At 34.1% G+C, this 18,879-nt stretch overlaps 1 protein-coding gene across 9 annotated transcripts in view; it reads right to left on the bottom strand.

Annotated features, from left to right (window-relative positions):
* Window positions 1-18,879, bottom strand: part of UGGT2 (UDP-glucose glycoprotein glucosyltransferase 2) — a 224,766-nt gene that overhangs the window by 85,208 nt on the left and 120,679 nt on the right. For all 9 annotated transcript variants that reach the window (XR_012514308.1, XM_003928205.3, XM_074387527.1 and 6 more), the window contains 5 exons: window positions 17,487-17,610; window positions 17,302-17,400; window positions 15,057-15,151; window positions 2,961-3,167; window positions 717-848 (listed from right to left, as the gene is read on the bottom strand). Coding sequence is in view for 8 of the 9 variants with exons in the window: in XM_003928205.3 (XP_003928254.3) it covers window positions 717-848; window positions 2,961-3,167; window positions 15,057-15,151; window positions 17,302-17,400; window positions 17,487-17,610 (657 nt within the window). In the remaining variant the exon portion in view is untranslated. The remainder of the gene's footprint in view (window positions 1-716; window positions 849-2,960; window positions 3,168-15,056; window positions 15,152-17,301; window positions 17,401-17,486; window positions 17,611-18,879) is intronic.

The raw sequence follows: 18,879 nt of genomic DNA, 5'->3' as shown, positions 1-18,879 counted from the left end.
TACTATCATATTAAAGATATTAACATATAGATATCATCCACTTATTCTGTATGTGTCTACAAAGACTCTAATCAGAAAAGTATTTATATTAACAGAAAAACCATGATATAAAATTATACATTATAGGATTATAATCACATATTTTGAAAAAAATAGAAATGGCTATCCATGCATGGTAGAAAAAAGGGTTGGAAGGAAAAACAATAGGCTATTAACAGTAAGTTTTATTAGGGTGGTCAAAGTAAGAGATTTTCTACCTATAGCTTTATAAATATTTTATTAATAAATATTACATGGCAATTTATACTATTTGATACTTCAAAACTTATAATAGTATCTAATGCTATTTAACATAAACAAATGTAGGAACAAAAAAAAAGACATAATAACCTATTTACTACAACAGTGATTCTCAATGACAATGTTTTGATGTGTGTTACTTGTTCTAATACTTATATTAGAAGAAAATAAAAGCAAGACACATCAAGAACATTCTTTCTTATCCACACCATTGTCATCAATGAGTGGGGGAATGGATGAAGGAAGGGGAAGTGTGTCATGATCCCATTTTATTTATGCTGAGTTGTGTCTGGTGTCTTCAGCTCATGAACGCCACCTTCTATGTGTGTTGCATCAGGTGAATTGTAACAGAAAAAAGTTAGACCAGTGCATTACAGTGTCACTGGAAAAAGAAAGAAATAGCTTTTTCTACTTACTCTCCCATTGCTGACAATACCCATTTCTCCAGGTCGCAATTTAAGTACATCTTGACAGAACAACTGGTGAGTTCGGAAAATATTCACTCCAACAGTGTTATATTTTTTCTCAAAAGCTTTCTTATCCATCCCCTAAAGCAAAAGTAAAGATTGATGAAACTAATAAGAAAACAGTAAGTATATCATTTTCTTTAAAAATTCCTTTAATAGTAAAAATTTAAAATAATACTTTAAAAGTCATTATTTAGTATAATTTTCTTCTGAAAGAACATTTTTAAAAAAAGAATTCTGTTTTGCCAAGTCATTTATAATACACTTAAATCTTATTACAAGTTGATACAGTTTGCTACTCATTCTTTGGGAATTTCAGGGAAATTACCAGATTAGTAAATTACTAGGGAACATCAATTTAAATAAAATTTGATATGAAGAAAATGAAGTAAAATATTTATTAAATTCTGAACACAGTACCTCTCCTTTGGTATTCTCAATTTAAAAAGTATTTAAAATGGAAATACTGTCTTTCTCCCCATTCTATTAATCCCAGAAGACCAGTTTCATAATAATATATTTAAATATGGAAATAATAAAAGTAATCCTTGGTCATAGTAAAAAGAAATATGTGAACATTTACAGAACATAAACCACACATATGCTTATTACACCTTCATACTAAGGTGCATTTCTCTTTCTCAATACTTCTCAAACATTAACGTGCATTCTATCCACCTGGTATCTTGTTAAAATGAAGATTCTACTTCAGTACAATCAGGGCCTTAAATTCTAAATTTCTAACAAGTTCCCAGATGCTCTCAGGATGATGAAAATGTTCTCCTCCACTGTCTAAAATGGCAGCTATGGCCTCACATGGTGATGCAGCATTCAAAATGTGGCTACTATGACTGAGGAACTGAATTTAAAATCTTATTTAATTTTAATTTAAGTATAACATAGTCATATGTAGCCAGTGGGTGTGGTGTTGGACCATGAAGCCCCTTATATCCTCTTTACCTCCAAAATCCCCATTTCAATCGTCCCCTCTCTGGCCACAACCTCATGACCATCCCTTATCCCTAGATCAACCATTACTCAATCTTTCAGTCCACAGACTCTACCACTTATTCACCGTCCATCATCCTTCCCATGCTATAATTTCCACTTAACCAAGTTCTATCTCTGAGTACTTTACTATAACCAAAACCTTTTCCATGCTTAGCTTCCTTGAATGTTTCCCCTTAGTCATATTCATTGAGCAAAACCCCAACCTTGGTTAAACACAACTCTGCTGAGTCTGCAACTGGATGAAAACAGTAAAATACAGCTGGAGAAAAACATGTAACCAATGCTGATCTCACTTTAAATTATGATCATTAGCCTCAAGTAGGCCCTCAGCAACAAACAGAAATCTTCCTCCACTAATGTATTTAATTTACTTTCTCAATCTCAGAATAATTGAAAAATATTTGACATTTCCTCTTTTTGTCTTCGACCCTTTGAAACTACATACTGTCACTCTAATCCAGGCGTCCCCAAACTTTTTACACAGGGGGCCAGTTCACTGTCCCTCAGATCGTTGGAGGGCCGCCACATACTGTGCTCCTCTCACTGACCACCAAGGAAAGAGGTGCCCCTTCCTGAAGTGCGGCGGGGGCTGGATAAATGGCCTCCGGGGGCAGTAGTTTGGGGACGCCTGCTCTAATCCTTAGCTAATGACCTGATTTTTGCAATCAAAACCACTTATTAATATTTTGTCTGTCTTTCCTGCTATAGTGCAAGCTCCACAAAAAACAGGGACAGGGATTCTATCTGCTTGTTCACAAGTTTACCTCCCTCCATTGTCTGATAAACAATCAATATATATTTTTTGATTAAGTAATAATTCTTCCAGAGGATCATCTTTGAAATTCCCCCAATAATGGACCCTTTCAGTGAAATACCTGAGGATTATTTCTATAATGCTTTAACCTCCAATTCTTCACTTGAGTATATATCCTAACTAGAATGCCATCAACTTTAAGAATCATGAAGTACTTAATGAAACATATGCAATTTGATTTATTAAATGCCTCTGCAAAGCCATATCATTTAATGTTTATCTTTTCCTATTTCAAAAGAAATGTTTGTTATCCCATTTGTTTAAACCTATCAATGTTTTTCAGTAACAGCGTCTCCAAGTACATTCACTTACACTTTTAAAATATGCAATACATATGTATTTAATATTTCAAACCAATAGTTACTGACCTCAATAAGGAATGTTTTAATTTTATCTCCAGAGTAAATAGCTGTGGCAGTTTCTTCCTTTGCCAGTTGTCCAAGAAAGCTGCTCAAAAAGCTGTTCTTCTGTGTAAGAAAAGCTGCCAAAATTCCTCTAGAAATAGCTGTGTTCTCTTCATTAATTTTTGATGTAGGATTATAAATAATCCCCAACCGACTATGAACACTTATTTTCTGCAAACACATTTATAGATTAAAAAGACCAGCATCTTACATATCTTTTTACAGTTGAATATATTGTCTTTCCCATCAAGTTTGTTCACTGTATCGTGCACCATCTTACACTATCAAAGTCCTCCCATGTTGACTGTACTGAATGTGATATACCACTGAAAAAGCCTAAAAAACAATCACTTTACTAACTCTAATTCCTTCACATCTTTGCATAAAGGTTTATTTGTAATGTAACATTATATTTAAACTTTTTGTAAGTATGTGAAATAACACAAATAAAAAATACACAGAACAAAATGTAGAGCTCAATGAATGAACCCATGAAACTACTATCCTGGTCAATGGCACTGCCAGCAACCCCCCAAATATTCCTCAGATCTCTGTCAATTAACACACCCTCCCACTTTTCTAAAGACAACCACTCTCTTGTCATTTATGGTAATAACAACTTTGCTTTTCTTTATAGCTTACCCCCTAGTCTTGCATTGCTAAACATTTAATCAATTTAAACTTCCTGTAAATGGAATCGCACAGTATTATTTTGTGTTCTTTCCCCACTCAATAATGTGAGATTTATCAATACTGTTTTCTGTAGCTGTAGTGAGTTTATTTTTGGTACTGTACAGAATTCCATCACATGAACATACACACTCTTTTATTCATTCTACTGTTGCTGGACGTTTGAGTTTTTTCCAGTTTAGAGCTCTACAAACAGAATATATATATATCTTCCATTTCAGAAGATGCTAAATAGTTTTTTCACAATAATTGAACTAGTTTTCACTTCCACCAGCAACATATAAGAGTTCCATTACCTCACAGCCTAAGAAACACTTTGTATCATCAGATTTTATTTAAATCATTCTCATACATATGTAAAGATATACCATCAGGGTTTTAATTTGCTTTGCTCTTATCAATAATGATACAAAATATCCTTTCATTAGTATCTTTGGCTTCTTTTTTGACTTGCCTGTTCAATCTGCTTCTAGTGCTTTTTGGATTTTTTTTTTTTTTTGCCCCTGACTTGGAGGAGTTTGATTTCCAAGACTTAACGGTTTTTTGTTGTTATTGTTATATGTGTAGAGATACGCTTTTCCCACTCCATGGCTTGTTTTGTAGTGTACTGATGATGTGTTCTGATGGGCAGCAGCCCTTAATTTTAATGTAGTGCAATTTATTGGTATTATACCTGATGGCTACTGGGTTTTCAGTCTCATTTTAGAAATCTTTCTCTATTCTAAAGTCAAAAAGATAATTTATACTGTCTTTAAGAAGATTTATTGTTTTGTCTTTAATGTTTAGATCTATAATCCATCTGGAATCAATTTTTGTGTATGATGTGAAAAGGGGGAAGTGTCAAAGATTAACCTACTGTTCCATAAACCCAACTTTCCAATAAATCAAGTGTCAATATATGCATGGCTCTATTTCTGGGTTCTCTATCCTTCTTCCATTGCTCTGTTTTTCTATCCTGGTGCTAATACCAAATTGTTTTCAATTACGTAGTTTTATCAAAGATCTTGATATCCAGTAAAGCAATTATCCCTTTTTGTGTTTTAAGATTATTTTAGCTACTCTTGGTGCTTTGAATTTCTGGATGAGTTTTTGAATCTGCTTGACAATTTTCACAAAAATTTCCAGGGTTTGATTTTTTTATACTATTGTAAATGGCATCTATATTTAAATTGTATTTCTTATTTGTTGCAACTCTTAGAAATAGAATTAATTATGTACATTGATCTGGTATTGAACAACCTTAAACTATAAAATCAATTCTAATAATTTATAAGTGGATATGTATTTTCATGTAAACAATTTGGAATGGCAACTGGAAGATAAATTAATAAAGATTATATAATCTGAAGAACAAAATGTAAAAAGAATTTAAAAAATGAACAGGTTCTCAGAGAAATGTGGGACACCATTAAGCATGTCAACATATGCATAATAGGAGAGCCAGAAAGGGAAGAAAAATGAAACATAAAATACTTAAAAATGACTGAAAGTTTCCCAATTTTGATTAATAATATAGTTTACAAATTTAAGATGCTCAATGTACTCCAAGAAGGATAAATGTAAAGATATTCACAGCCAGACACATCACAGTCAAAATGTTCAAAGTCAAAGCTAATATCTTGAAAAGAGCAAGAGAAATGCTCTTCCCATTGTATACAGAAGAATCTCAATACTATTGAAGGCTAACTTCTTATCAGAAACAATAAAAGCCAGAAGGCAATGAGATGATATACTAAGTGTTAAAATATTCCTTACAACTACTGTGAAGTTTCTTAAAACTACTGACATCTGCTTAAATTTACAAAGGTGGAAGAAAGCAAGCTAGGAAAGGAGAGAATTAAAAATTTGTCAATTTCCTTGGACAAGTGAAAAGTTACTATTTTGTTTTGACCTCAGTATGTTTGATATATAGAAAGGATAATTAAAGAATTAAAACTGTAAGTAGCTGGGTGCGGTGACTAACGCCTGTAATCCCAGCACTTTGGGAGGCTGAGGCAGTCGGATCACCTGAGGTCAACACAGTGAACTCCACCATCTCTACTTAAAAAAAAAAAAAAAAAAAAAAAAAAAAAGATCTGGGCATGGTGTGCACACCTGTAATCCCAGCCACTTAGGAGGCTGAGGCAGGAAAATCACTTGAAACTGGGAGGTGGAGGTTGCAGTGAGCTGAGATTGCACCACTGCATTCCAGACTCGGCTAATGAGACTGTGTCTCAAAACAAGCAAACGAACACACAAGCAAACAAACCCCCACAAAACTCTAAGTATAAAAATGATGAATAAATTTTAAAAGACTGATAGTTCTAATATGAAAATTTTTTTAACTGTCAAGCAAATCACACACTAAATATCAGAATGCAAAGTGAAATGCAAAATGATAGTCTACAAAATGCTTCTCTGAGTCAATGATATAATTGTAACACCTACAAGCCACAAAATCCACACTCAAAGATCAGCAACCTTAAAAATCGAAGGTAGATAAGCCCACAAAGATAAGAAATAATCAAAGCAAAAGTGCTGAAAACTTAAAAAGCCAGAATGTGTCTTCTCCTCCAAATGACAGCACCTGTCCTGCAACAGCACAGAACTGGGCTGAGGCTGAGAAGGCTGAAATGATGGAAGCAGGCTTCAGAAGGTGGGTAATAAGGAACTTCACTAAGCTAAGGAGCATTATATAACTCAATGCAAAGAAACTAAGCACTATGATAAAACATTACAGGAGCTGTAAACCAGAACAACCAGTTTAGAGAAGAATATAAATGACCTGATGGAGCTGAAAAACAACCTGAGAACTTCACAATGCAACCACAAGTATCAATAACCAAACAGACCAACCAGAGGAAAAAATTCAGAACTTGAAACCTATCTTGCTGAAATAAGACAGGCAGACAACATTGAAAAAAAGAAGAAAAGGAACAAACAAAACCTCCCAGAACTATGGGACTATGTAGAAAGACCAAACCTATGACTGATGGGGTACCTCGGAGAACAGAACCAAGTTGAAAAACATACTTCAGGATATCATGCAACAGAACTTCCACAATCTAGCAAGAAAGGCCAACATTCAAATTCAGGAAATGCAGAGAACCCCAGTAAGACACTCCATGAGAAGACCAACCACAAGACATGTAATCATCAGATTCTCCAAGATCAAAATGAAAGAAAAAAATGTTAGGGGGCAGCCAGAGAGAAAGGCAAGGTCATCTACAATGGGAAGCCCATTAGACTAAAATCAGACCTCTCAGATGAAACTCTACAAGCCAGAAGAGATTGGAAAAGAATTTCCAACCCAGAATTTCATATCTGGCCAAAGTAAGATTCGTAAGTGATGGAGAAGCAAATGCTGAGGGAATTCATCACCTCCAGGCCTGCCTTGCAAGAGCTTCTGAAGGAAGCACTAAGTATGGAAAGGAAAAACTATTAGCAGCCACAACAAATATACACTGAAGTACACAGACCAGTGACACTATGAATCAACCACATAAACAAGTCTGCAAAATAACCAGCTAGCATCATGATGGCAGCATCAAATTCACTCATAACAATACTAACTTTAAACTTAAATGGGTTAAATGTCCCAATTAAAAGACAAAGAACGGCAAGCTGGATAAAGAGTGAAGACACATCAACATGCTGTGTTCAAGAGATCCGTCTCACATGGAAAGACACACATAAGCTCAAAATAAAGAGATAAAGGAAAATTTACAAGCAAATGGAAAACAAAAAAAGCAGGGGTTGCAATCTTAGTTTCTGACAAAACAGACTTTAAACCAATATAGATCAAGAAAGAACATTACATAATTGTGTAGTGTTGAATGAGAAAAGCTAACCATCCTAAATATATATGCACCCAATACAGAAGCACCCAGCTTCATAAAGCAAATTCTTAAGAGATCTACAAAGAGATGTAGATTCCCACACAATAATAGCAAGAGACCTTAACACCCCGCTAACAATATTAGACAAACAGATCATCAAGACAGAAAATTAACAGATATTCAGGACTTGAACTCAGCTCTGGATCAAGTGGACCTGATAGATATCTGCAGAAATCTCCACCAAAAGCCAACAGAATACACATTCTTCTCATTACCACATGGCACTTACTCCAAAATCTATCACATAATTGGAAGAAAACACTCCTCAGCAAATGCAAAAGAAGTGAAACCATAACAATCTTTCAGATCACAATGAAATCAAAGTAGAACTGAAGACTAAGAAATTCACTCAAAATCACACAACTACATGAAAATTGAAAAACCTGTTCCTGAATGACTCTTGATTAAATAATGAAATTAAAGCAGAAATCAAGAAGTACTTTGAAACTAGTGAGAACAAAAAAGCAATGTACCAGAATCTCCGGGACACAGCTAAAGCAGTGTTAATAGAAAAATGTACTAAATGCCCAAATCAAAAAGCTAGAAAGATCTTAAGTTAATAACCTAATATCTCAATTAAAAGAATTTGAGAAACAAGGGCAAACAAACCCCAAAACTAGCAGAAGACAAGAAATAGCCAAGATCAGAGCTGAACTGAAGGGGTTATACACATGCAAAACCCTTCAAAAAAAAAAAATCAACCAATCCAGGAGCTGTTTTTTTTTTTTTGAAAAAAAATTAATGAAATATACCACTAGCTAGACTGATAAAGAAGAAAAGAAAGAAGAATCCAATAAATACAATCAGAAGTGATATGGGGCATATCACCACTGGCTTCACAAAAATACAAATAACCGTAAGAGAATACTATTAATGCCTCTATGAATATAAAAGAGAAAATCCAGAAGAAATAAATAAATTCATTGATAGATACACCCTCCCAAGACTGAACCAGGAAGAAACTGAATCCCTGAATAGACCAACATCAAGTTCTGATATTGAGGCAGTAATAAGTAGCCTACCAAGCAAAAACAGCCCAGGACCAGACAGATTCACAGCTGAATCCTACCAGAGGTACAATGAAGAGCTGGTACCATTTCTACTGAAACTATTTCAAAAAATTGAAGAAAGACTCCTCCCTTACTCATTCTATGACACCAGCATCATCTTGATACCAAAACCCAGCAGAAATACAACAACAACAAAAAACTTCAGGCCAGTATCCTTGATGAACATTAATGTAAAAATTCTCAATAAATTACTGGCAAACAAAATCCAGCAGCACATAAAAAATCTCATCCATCAGGATCAAGTTGGCTTCATCCCCAGAATGCAAGGTTGGTTCAACATACACAAATCAGTAAATGTGATTCATCACATAAACAGAACTAAAGACAAAAACCGCATGATTATATCAATCCAGAAAAATTGATAAAATTCAACATCCCATCATGTTAAAAACGCTCAACAAACCAGGTATTAAAGGAACATTCCTCAAAATAGTAAAAGCCATATATGACAAACTCTTTGATAAAATTCAACATCCCATCATGTTAAAAACGCTCAACAAACCAGGTATTAAAGGAACATTCCTCAAAATAGTAAAAGCCATATATGACAAACTCACAGCCAATATCATACTGAATGGGCAAAAGCTGGAAACATTCCCCTTGAAAACTGGCACAAGACAAGGATGCCCTCTCTCACCACTATTCAACATAGTATTGGAAGTTCTGGCCAGGGCGATCAGGCAAGAGAAAGAAATAAAGGTATTCAAATAGGAAGAGACGAAGTCCAATTTTCTTTGTTTGCAGATAACATGATCTTATATCTAGAAAACTCTATCATCTCAGCCCAAAATCATCTTAAGCTGATAAACAACTTCAGCAAAGTCTCAGGATACAAAATCAATGTGCAAAAATCTCTGGCATTTTTATACACCAACAAGTAAGCAGAGAGCCATCCCATTCACAATTGCTACAAAATGAATAAAATACCTAGGAATATAGCTAACAAGGGAAGTGAAGAACCTCTTCAAGGAGAATTACAAACCACTGCTCAAAGGAAATCAGAGAGGACACAAACCAATGGAAAAAAAAAATTTCATGCTCATGGATAGGAACAATCAACATTGTGAAAATAGCCATATTGCCCAAAGTAATTTATAGATTCAATGTTATTCCTATTAAACTACCAGAGACATTCTTCATATATTTAGAAAAAGTGATTTTAAAATTTATATGGAACCAAAAAAGAGCCCAAATAGTCAAGCCATTCCTAAGCAAAAAGAACAAAGCTGAAATATGACACTAACCAACTTCAAAATATACAAGGCTACAGTAACCACAATGGCATGGTACTGGTAGAAGAACAGATACATAGACCAATGGAACAGAAAAGAGAACTCAGAAATAAGATCACACACCTACAACCATCTGATAATCTGACAAAACAGACAAAAACAAGCAATGGGGAAAGGGTTCCCTATTTAATAAATGAAGCTGGAAGTGCTGGCTAGTCACATGCAGAAAACTGAAACTGGACCCCTCCCTTACACCTTATACAAATATTAATTCAAGACAGATTAAAGACTTAAATGTAAAACCCAAAACTATTAAAACCCTAGAAGAAAATCTAGGCAATACCATTCTGGACATAGACATGGGCCAAGATTTCATGACAAAAATGCCAAAAGGAATTGCAATGAAAGCAAAAATTCACAAATGAGATATAGTAATAATTAAACAAAAGAGCTTCTGCACAGAAAATAAACTATCATCAGAGAGAACATACAACCTATGAAATGGGAAACAATTTCTGCAATCTATCCATTAACAAAGGTCTAATATCCAGAGTCTACAAGAAACAAACAAATTTACAAGAAAAGATCAAATGACCCCATTAAAAAGTAGACAAAGTACATGAACAGACTCTTCTGAAAGGAAGACATACATATGGCCAACAAATATGGAAAGAAAGCTCCATATCACTGATCATCAGAGAAATGCAAATCAAAACTACAATGAGATAACATCTCATGCCAGTCAGAATGGCCATTACTAAAAAGCCAAAAAAGAACAGATGCTGGTGAGGTTGCAGAGAAAAGAGAATGCTTAAACACAGTGGGAATAAAAATTAAGTCAGTCACTGTGAAAAGCAGTTTGAAGATTTCTCAAAGAACTGAAAACAAAATTACCATTTGGCCCAGCAATCCCATTACTGGGTATATACCCAAAGGAATATAAATCATTCCGTTAAATATTATAAGGATACATGCACGTTGTATGTTCACTGCAGCACTATTCACAGTAGCAAAGACATGGAATCAACCTAATTGCCCATCAATGATAGACCTGGATAAAGAAAATGTGGTACATATATACCATGGAATTCTATGCATCCATAAAATGGAATGAAATCATGTCCTTTGCAGGGACATGGAGTTGGAAGCCATTATCCTCAGCAAAGTAACTCAAGAACAGAAAAACAAACATCACATATTCTCATTTTTAAGAGGGAGATGAATGATGAGAACACATAGACAAAATGGCAGTAACAACATACGCGGGCCCATTAGGGGTGTGGGGTGTGGCGTGTGGGGAGGGAGAGCACCAGGAAGAAGAGCTAAGGGATGCAGGGCTTAATATCTAGCAATGGGATGATCTGTGCAGCAAACCACCATGGCATACATTTACCTATGTAACAAACCTGAACATCCTGCACATGGACTCTTAAAGTTAAAATGAAAGTTGAAAAAAACAGTGGCGACAGTGTTCTTGTTGTTGCTGTTTTCTAGATATCGGATAGAAAGCAGTGTTAGCATGCCTCTCCGACTTGGAAGGACAGACTAGTGGGTAGAGAGTCACACTGTAAAATTTTTTTTTCCCCAGGAGCACCAGACAAAGTTACAGGAAAATACTTATTCAGAAAAGAAACATAACTGGCTAACAAACATAGAAAAATGTTCCATAAATAAATCAAGAGGACAAAAACAAATATCCCCATTATAGAGTAAGCAAAGGACATGGAGGCTTCTAAGAAGACAACATACAAGCAGCCAGCAAACATGAAAAAATGCTCAATATCACTAGTCATCAGAGAGATGCAAATCAAAACCACAATGAGATACCATCTCACACTAGTCAGAATTGCTATTGCTAAAATGTCAAAAAATAACAGATGCTCTCGAGGTTACTGAGAAAAAGGGAATGCCTAAACACAGTGGGAATGAAAATTACTTCAGCCACTGTGAAAAGCAGTTGGAGATTTCTCAGAGAACTAAAAACAGAATTACCATTTGACCCAACAATTCCCTTGCTGGGTATGTCCAAAGAAAATTAAATCATTCTACCAAAAAAGACACTTGCACTCATGTTTATCACAATGGCAAAGACATGGAATCAACCTAGGTGTCCATCAGTGATGGAGTGGATAAAGAAAATGTGACTCATATACACCACGGAATACTACACAGTATGTGCAGATTGAAATCAATGTACACATTGATTGACAGAATGAGATCATGTACTCTGCAGCAACACGAGCTCAGCTGGAAGCCATTATTCTAAGTGAATTAACACAACCAGAAAATCAAATGCTGCAGTTCTCACTTACGTGGGAGCTAAACAATGGATACTCAGGGACACAAATATGTGAATAAACACTGGGGACTCCACAAGGGGTTAGGGAGGGAGAAAGGGGGTCACAAGAGTTGAAAAACTACCTATCAGATACTGTTTGCTACTTGGGCAACAGGATCATTAGAAGCTCAGATCTCAGCATCACACAATATGCTCACATAACAAATCTCCACATGTGCCCCCTGCATCTAAGCTAAAAATAAATAAATATAAAGTCACACTGAAAGAAAAATGTTCCCTATCACTACTTGTCAAATAAATACAAATAAGAAGCCATTTTTGGCCAGGCACAGTGGCTCACACCTTTAATCTCAGCACTTTGGGAAGCAAAGGCGAGTGAATCACTTGAGCTCAGGAGTCTTGACACCAGCCTGGGTGACAAGGCAAAACCCCCGTCTCTACAAAAAAACAAAAACAAAAACAAAAAAACACACAAAAATTAGCTGGGCATGATGGTTAGCACCTGTAGTCCCAAGCCACCCAGGAGGTGGGTGCTGTGGTAAGCTGAGATCACACTACTGTACTGTATTTTTTGAGACCCTGTCTCAAAAAATAATAATAATGATAATAATAATTTTAAAAGAAATCATCTTTTTTTAAACTGGCAGAAAGATTTAGGTATAACAAAAATCAAGGCTTTCAACACTGTGATGTGACAGATCCTCTTCAAAAACTATGAAAATTCATAACCATTTAGAAAGACATTTCTTAAAAATTATCAGCAGTCTAAAACTGTTAACGACTGTTATATTCAGTACATTCTTTTATTGATTGACTGATTGCTTGATTGATTGATGGGGTCTCATTCTACTGCCCAGGCTAGAGTGCAATGGTGTGATCATAGCTCACTGCAATCTCAAACTCCTGGGATCAAGTGATCCTCCCCACCTCAGCCTCTCTAATATCAGGGACTGCAGGCATACACCACCACATCTGGCTAATTGTTTGAAAAACAATATTGATAAAATTGTAAGTGGTAATTTAAACCATGTAAAAATGAATATTAAAAAACCCAGGAAGGAAATACACCTAAACATTAAAAGAGGTTTTATGGGTAATTACTTTTTCTTCCTTGTTAATCTTTGATTTTATGTACTTCTGATTTTCTACAAGGAACATGTGATATTAAATAACCAGAAAAAAAGGTAGAATACTTGGGTGAAAGAAAAAGTACAGTAAAATGATTTCATTAGACAAAGGTTACCTTTTTTTTTTATTTTTATAATTCCAACAGATAGCACTTTGGGATCCAAAATTCTTTCTTGTCCTCATAATTCTACTTCATATATTATAGTGTTTTTAATTTGTTGTTTTAAGGATATTTGGGTTTTGAAAAACTTTGGGACAATAAAAATAACCATCCATCCCATAAGAAATAAATAATTACCAAAAAGATAGCACTTCTGAAAGTTACAGAAGGAGCAACTAAATCAAGAGAAAGTTATCTGCTAGATACATTGTAATGACTGAAGAAAGGCAGTTTGTGAGCCTCTCAAAAAATAAACACATCCAGAACTTTTTGAGAAGAAACAGCAGGAAAAAGTTAATTTCTCCCAATAGATGCAATAAATCCCAAACAGCCATTTTGAAATTTTCTGATCTGCAGGCTATGGAATAAAGCCCAAATGCATTCTGACATGGTCTAATATGAAATAAAAATGTTTCATTTAAGATGTATTATTTATTCTTGATGTGGTGGCTATAGTCTCCAAGATGGCCCCAATGATCCCCATCTGCTGGTATTCATGCCCTGTATAGCACCTTTCATACTGAACAGAAATTATTTGCTTAACAAACAGAAAATACTGTGCACAACTTTTGAGGCTAGATTGTGACATTGAGACTGTCTTTATCTCTTTATCACTTGTTCTGGAAAAAGGAAGGTGCCATGTTGTGAGGGCACTTAAGTAATACCAGAAACAGGTCTATGTGGCAATGGAATGAAGCACTCTGCAAAAAGCCAGTGCAACACTGAGGACTCCTGCAGTGGCATGTAAGTGAATCATCTTAGAAGCTTGTCCACCTGGCTCCAGTGAAGCCTTCGGATCACTGCAATTATAACCAACATCTTAGCTATATCCTCATAAAAGAATCTAAGCTAGAACCTCTCAGCTAAGTTGCTCCTAAATTCTTGAACCTCAGAAACTGCTAAGATAAATGTTCATTGTTTTAAGCCACCAACTGGTAATTTGTTATATGGGAATACATTTATACTTAGCTAATATAAAAACAATTTCATAAAATATTTTGGTTTATGTTTCTTAAGTATGTTTTTATCCAGATAAACTTATCTATTACCTTAGAAATACAGAAGGTTGTGAAAGAGTACTTTTATATACAGAAATGTATCCTTTGGAAGTATACTGGTTTATAATTAATAACAAGAAATTTAATGTTGACTTAAGGCTTAAAATATTCTTCAGTGAGATAAATTCACTTAGCTTTTCTTAAATAATCAGGGAAAGAAAGTGCTGCTTAATTATGTGACCAAAAATTGCTATTACTAGCTATTGTTGGTAAATAGTGGATTCCGGGTCACTGAAGTAGTGATAGGCTCTAAAGTTATTTACTTTGTTTTAATATCCTACTTGTAATCGACATGAGATATGTGTATGTCTGATCACAAGGGCTACCAAAGAATATATGTCATGAGTCACAGAAAACAGGTAGATTTTTCTTTTCCTGAGCAAAGTTACCTGTCTTACATGAAGACTAAATTTGAATTCCTGCCTTAGTCTACTTAATTAAAACATTAACATGGAGAGGAAAAAATATTTAATGCATGTCCTTCATATTGCTTTCCTTAAATTGCAATAAATTACAATTATTAGTAAGAATATCTAGGTACTCACCATGTGCTTTAATGCATTAAAAAGAAGTTTTCTCCCAGAAAGCTTATCAAAATCAGCAATAATCCACAGAGTGACTGCAGAAATTATACTGTCATCTGAAAGTTTCAAACAGTTTAGTCAAATTAACTCTTTTTAAAAATAAAACAAAACCAGGGGAACATTTCTAGTTAACACATAAAAATAATAACAAATATATCAAAATAATATTTCTAAAAATAAGCAAAGATTGCTAAAATTTTATGTATGGATGTATATATGCATGTACACATATATACATATAAATATAAATACATATAAAATTACGTATAAAAAAGCTACAAGGGTAATTCACTATATAAGCTGATATAAAGCACCCAGCATTGGTAAGCAAATCTGCCTTCTAGCTACATTTGTAAAAAAAAGAAAATTGTTTTTTATATCCCACATGTATGTAAAACCAGAACAATCAAGCTTATTAGTAGGTACAGAAAACAGCAATATTTTATTAGCTTACAGTTCACTTATTTCAAACTGTTTAGCTATCATGAATGTGGCTAAATTTATATCATCTTGTTCCATCAGTATTCTGAAGTCTCAATTAAATGGGTTTAATTTCATCCAGCATTAAGCAGATAACACCTGAAATGATACTTGTCTGGCCATCAATAAAACCTACAGAAAAACTGGTCCTATGACCAGGCTACCAGTTTAAAATAATCATAAAAAAATTTGCTATACCTAAAACTTACTTCTGAATAGATTTGAAACTACAGTTATTATCATAGTCAGTGTGATCTAATCATATAAAAACTGGCTTTGGTTAATGAAAGATGAAAAAAATAACAAAAAGGACAGCCTTGATTTCACTTGCAACCTTCAGAAACAAAAGAGAGTAACATTCTTTTTAAAGAAGAAAGGTAAAGAATTTCTGTGCCTTTTTAATGACAGCCTTTTCACCATCACTGCTTGTATATTGAGAAATATTTGAAAAGCACTAAGTAAATTTCTCAAAACTATTATTTCTTTACACATTCACAGAAATACAAAGAGAAAATTCGATTCTCAGTGCCAACATTCTTTTAAATTGCAAGAGAGTTAACTAAAGAGCATAAATTACAGGTTAACTTATCCCTTCATTTTTTTACGTGTGTGTGTGTGTGTGTGTGTGTGTGTGTGTGTGTGTGTGTGTGTGTTTAGTCTGTCTTTCCCCCCAAGAGACATTTTTGAAATATAATGCAGATCTGGGATAAATACATTTCTATTTTTTCTTACTTCTCTGTGTCTTTTTGTCTTCACATTCGGGAATGTAGCCTGCCGTAAGAGGGAATTATTTTATTGTATATTTTATTATTATTTATATTATGTCATTATGTTTGCTAATATTGTTAATTATATATTTTATCATTTGTTGCATTTAATGTAGCCAGACTCCTTTATGAACATAGAATCATGGAATCTGTTAGAAAGTAGTCCAAGAGCCATCTGGTAGAAACTTGGATTTAATCTACAGCATTTACAAAAACTGGTTATGTGGCCTTTGCTTTAAATCTCTCTCCTATATAAAAGTTTGTCCCTTACAACATAGTTCATTCCATCTGTTGAGGGCACTCTCACTGTTAGAAAACTACCACTTCTCTACTGAGACCAAAATCAACCTTCTTTAACTTTTTACTCATTGGCTCTTGTTTTAATTTCTAGAGCAAAGCAGGCCAAACAAAGCAAAACAAAAACCAACCAAATTCTAATTACATTCATCTATCTGAATAGTTAACTGTACCCTAACAAATCTATGGTCCTACTGCCAACTTCTCAATTGTGGCTAAATCCCTTTTTCCAAGCATGTTACTGTCTCAGTCTCCTCTCTTCTGGTTGTAACCCCTATCTTAAGCAAAACATCCACATGTTATTTAAACAGATGTAGAATTATTATCTTCTCTGATCCAAGAATTGTACTTTTATTTATATATTATAAGATAGCTTGCATAGTACTGAGAAGTTTTTATTATTTTCTAAAAAAAGGTGAAAATAGTTTACTTTAAAAAAGGCAAAAAAAAAAAAACAAAAAACCCAAGATAAACAAAGAATAGAAGGCATCATTTTCTCAGCACACCTTAAATACTAAAAATTTTATAAACTCTAAAACTGAAATCTAGGTCTCTACTCAAGAATAGCAACTTATTAAAATGTATCATGCAACTGCTTTATAAAGATTACAAGTTTTTATCACTTTAGGAATAAATTCAGGTAAATAAAATATGCTCATTACCGTCTGGGGTTAAATAATACATGTTCTTTGCAATTACAGCACTCTTATCTTGTGAATCCAAGAAAAAGAAAGTCGAGAAATCTTCAATATCAGCAGTTACTGAAAAATTTCAAATTAAATGTTAAATATAAATAAAGCATTCACAGCTCAATAAGCATTTGTAGAACAGTATAGGATTATTTTACCTGATGTAGATATTAAATTAAGGTACTGCTGGTTAGTATGCAAAATCAAAGAATTTATACGGGGTACAACATTATTCTTTTCCATTAGAAAATCAATTGCATTCATGTGATCATTTAATGTGCCCTAAAATAACAAAAATGTTATTTAGATAATATAGGCAATTTATATCCATGTTTTAAAAAATATGCAGATAATACAAAGATTACTTAATCAAAAATAAAGAATATGCAAATTAGAATTATTACAATATATTTTCTTGTAAAAATTAGATTTTTTTCCAATTAAGCAATTTTTAGATGCAATTGTGCCTAAAATAAATTTAATTAAATGTTGGTTTTTGAAAAATTTCAGCTTTTCTTTTAGATTCAAGGGTATCTGTGCAGGTTGGTTACAACATGGGTATATCATGTAATGCTGATGTTGGGGTTATGACTGATCCCATTAACCAGTTAGTGACCATAGTACCAGATAGTTTTTCAACTCTTCCCCCACTTTTTCCTTCCCTCTCCCCTCTAGAAGTCCCAGCTTCTATTGCTGCTATCTTTATGTCCATGAGTACCCAATGTATGGCTTCCACTTACAAGTGAGAACATGTTGTGTTTGGTTTCCTGTTTCTGTGCTAGTTTGCTTAGCCTCCAGCTGAGTCTATGTTGCTGCAAAGGGCATCATCTCATTTTTAAATGGCTGTGTAGTACCCCATGGTGTATACAGGTACTGCATTTTCTTTATCCAATCCACTGCTGATGATCACCTAGGTGGATTACACACCTTTGCTTTTGTGAATAATGCTGCAATGAACATATATGTGTCTTTTTGGTAGAACAATTTCTTTTCCTTTGGAGATGTACCCAGTAATGAGACTGCTGGGTTGAATGGTTATTCTAAATTCTTTGAAACATCCCTAGACTGCTTTCCAAAGAGGCTGACCTAATTTACATTCCCACTAATAGTATATACACATTCCCTTTTCTTCTCAGTCTCTCTAGTATCTATTGTTTTTTAACATTTTAGTAGTAGCCATTCTAATTGGTATGAGATGGTATCTCTTTGTGGTTTTGATTTCTATTTCTCTAAGTAGTAAGGTTGAACATTTTTTCATACGCTTGTTGGCTGTCTGTGTGTCTTTTGAGAAGTGTCTGTTAATGTCATTTGTCTACTTTTTAATGGGGTTATTTGTTCTTTGCTTGTTAATTTGTTTGCTACTTATGGATATTAGAACTGTCAGAGGTATAGTTTGTGAATACTTTCTGTATATTCTGCAGGTTGTCTGTTTACTGTTTCGAGTTTCTTTTGCTGTGTTCTTTAATTAGGTCCCACTTGTCAGTTTTTGTTTTCGATGTAATTGCTTTTGAGATCTTAGCCATATATTCTTCCCAAGGCTGATGTCAGAAT

Source organism: Saimiri boliviensis, chromosome 16 (assembly GCF_048565385.1).
Source record: "Saimiri boliviensis isolate mSaiBol1 chromosome 16, mSaiBol1.pri, whole genome shotgun sequence".
Lineage (NCBI taxonomy): Eukaryota > Metazoa > Chordata > Mammalia > Primates > Cebidae > Saimiri > Saimiri boliviensis.
This window is presented reverse-complemented; position numbering and strand designations above follow the sequence as displayed.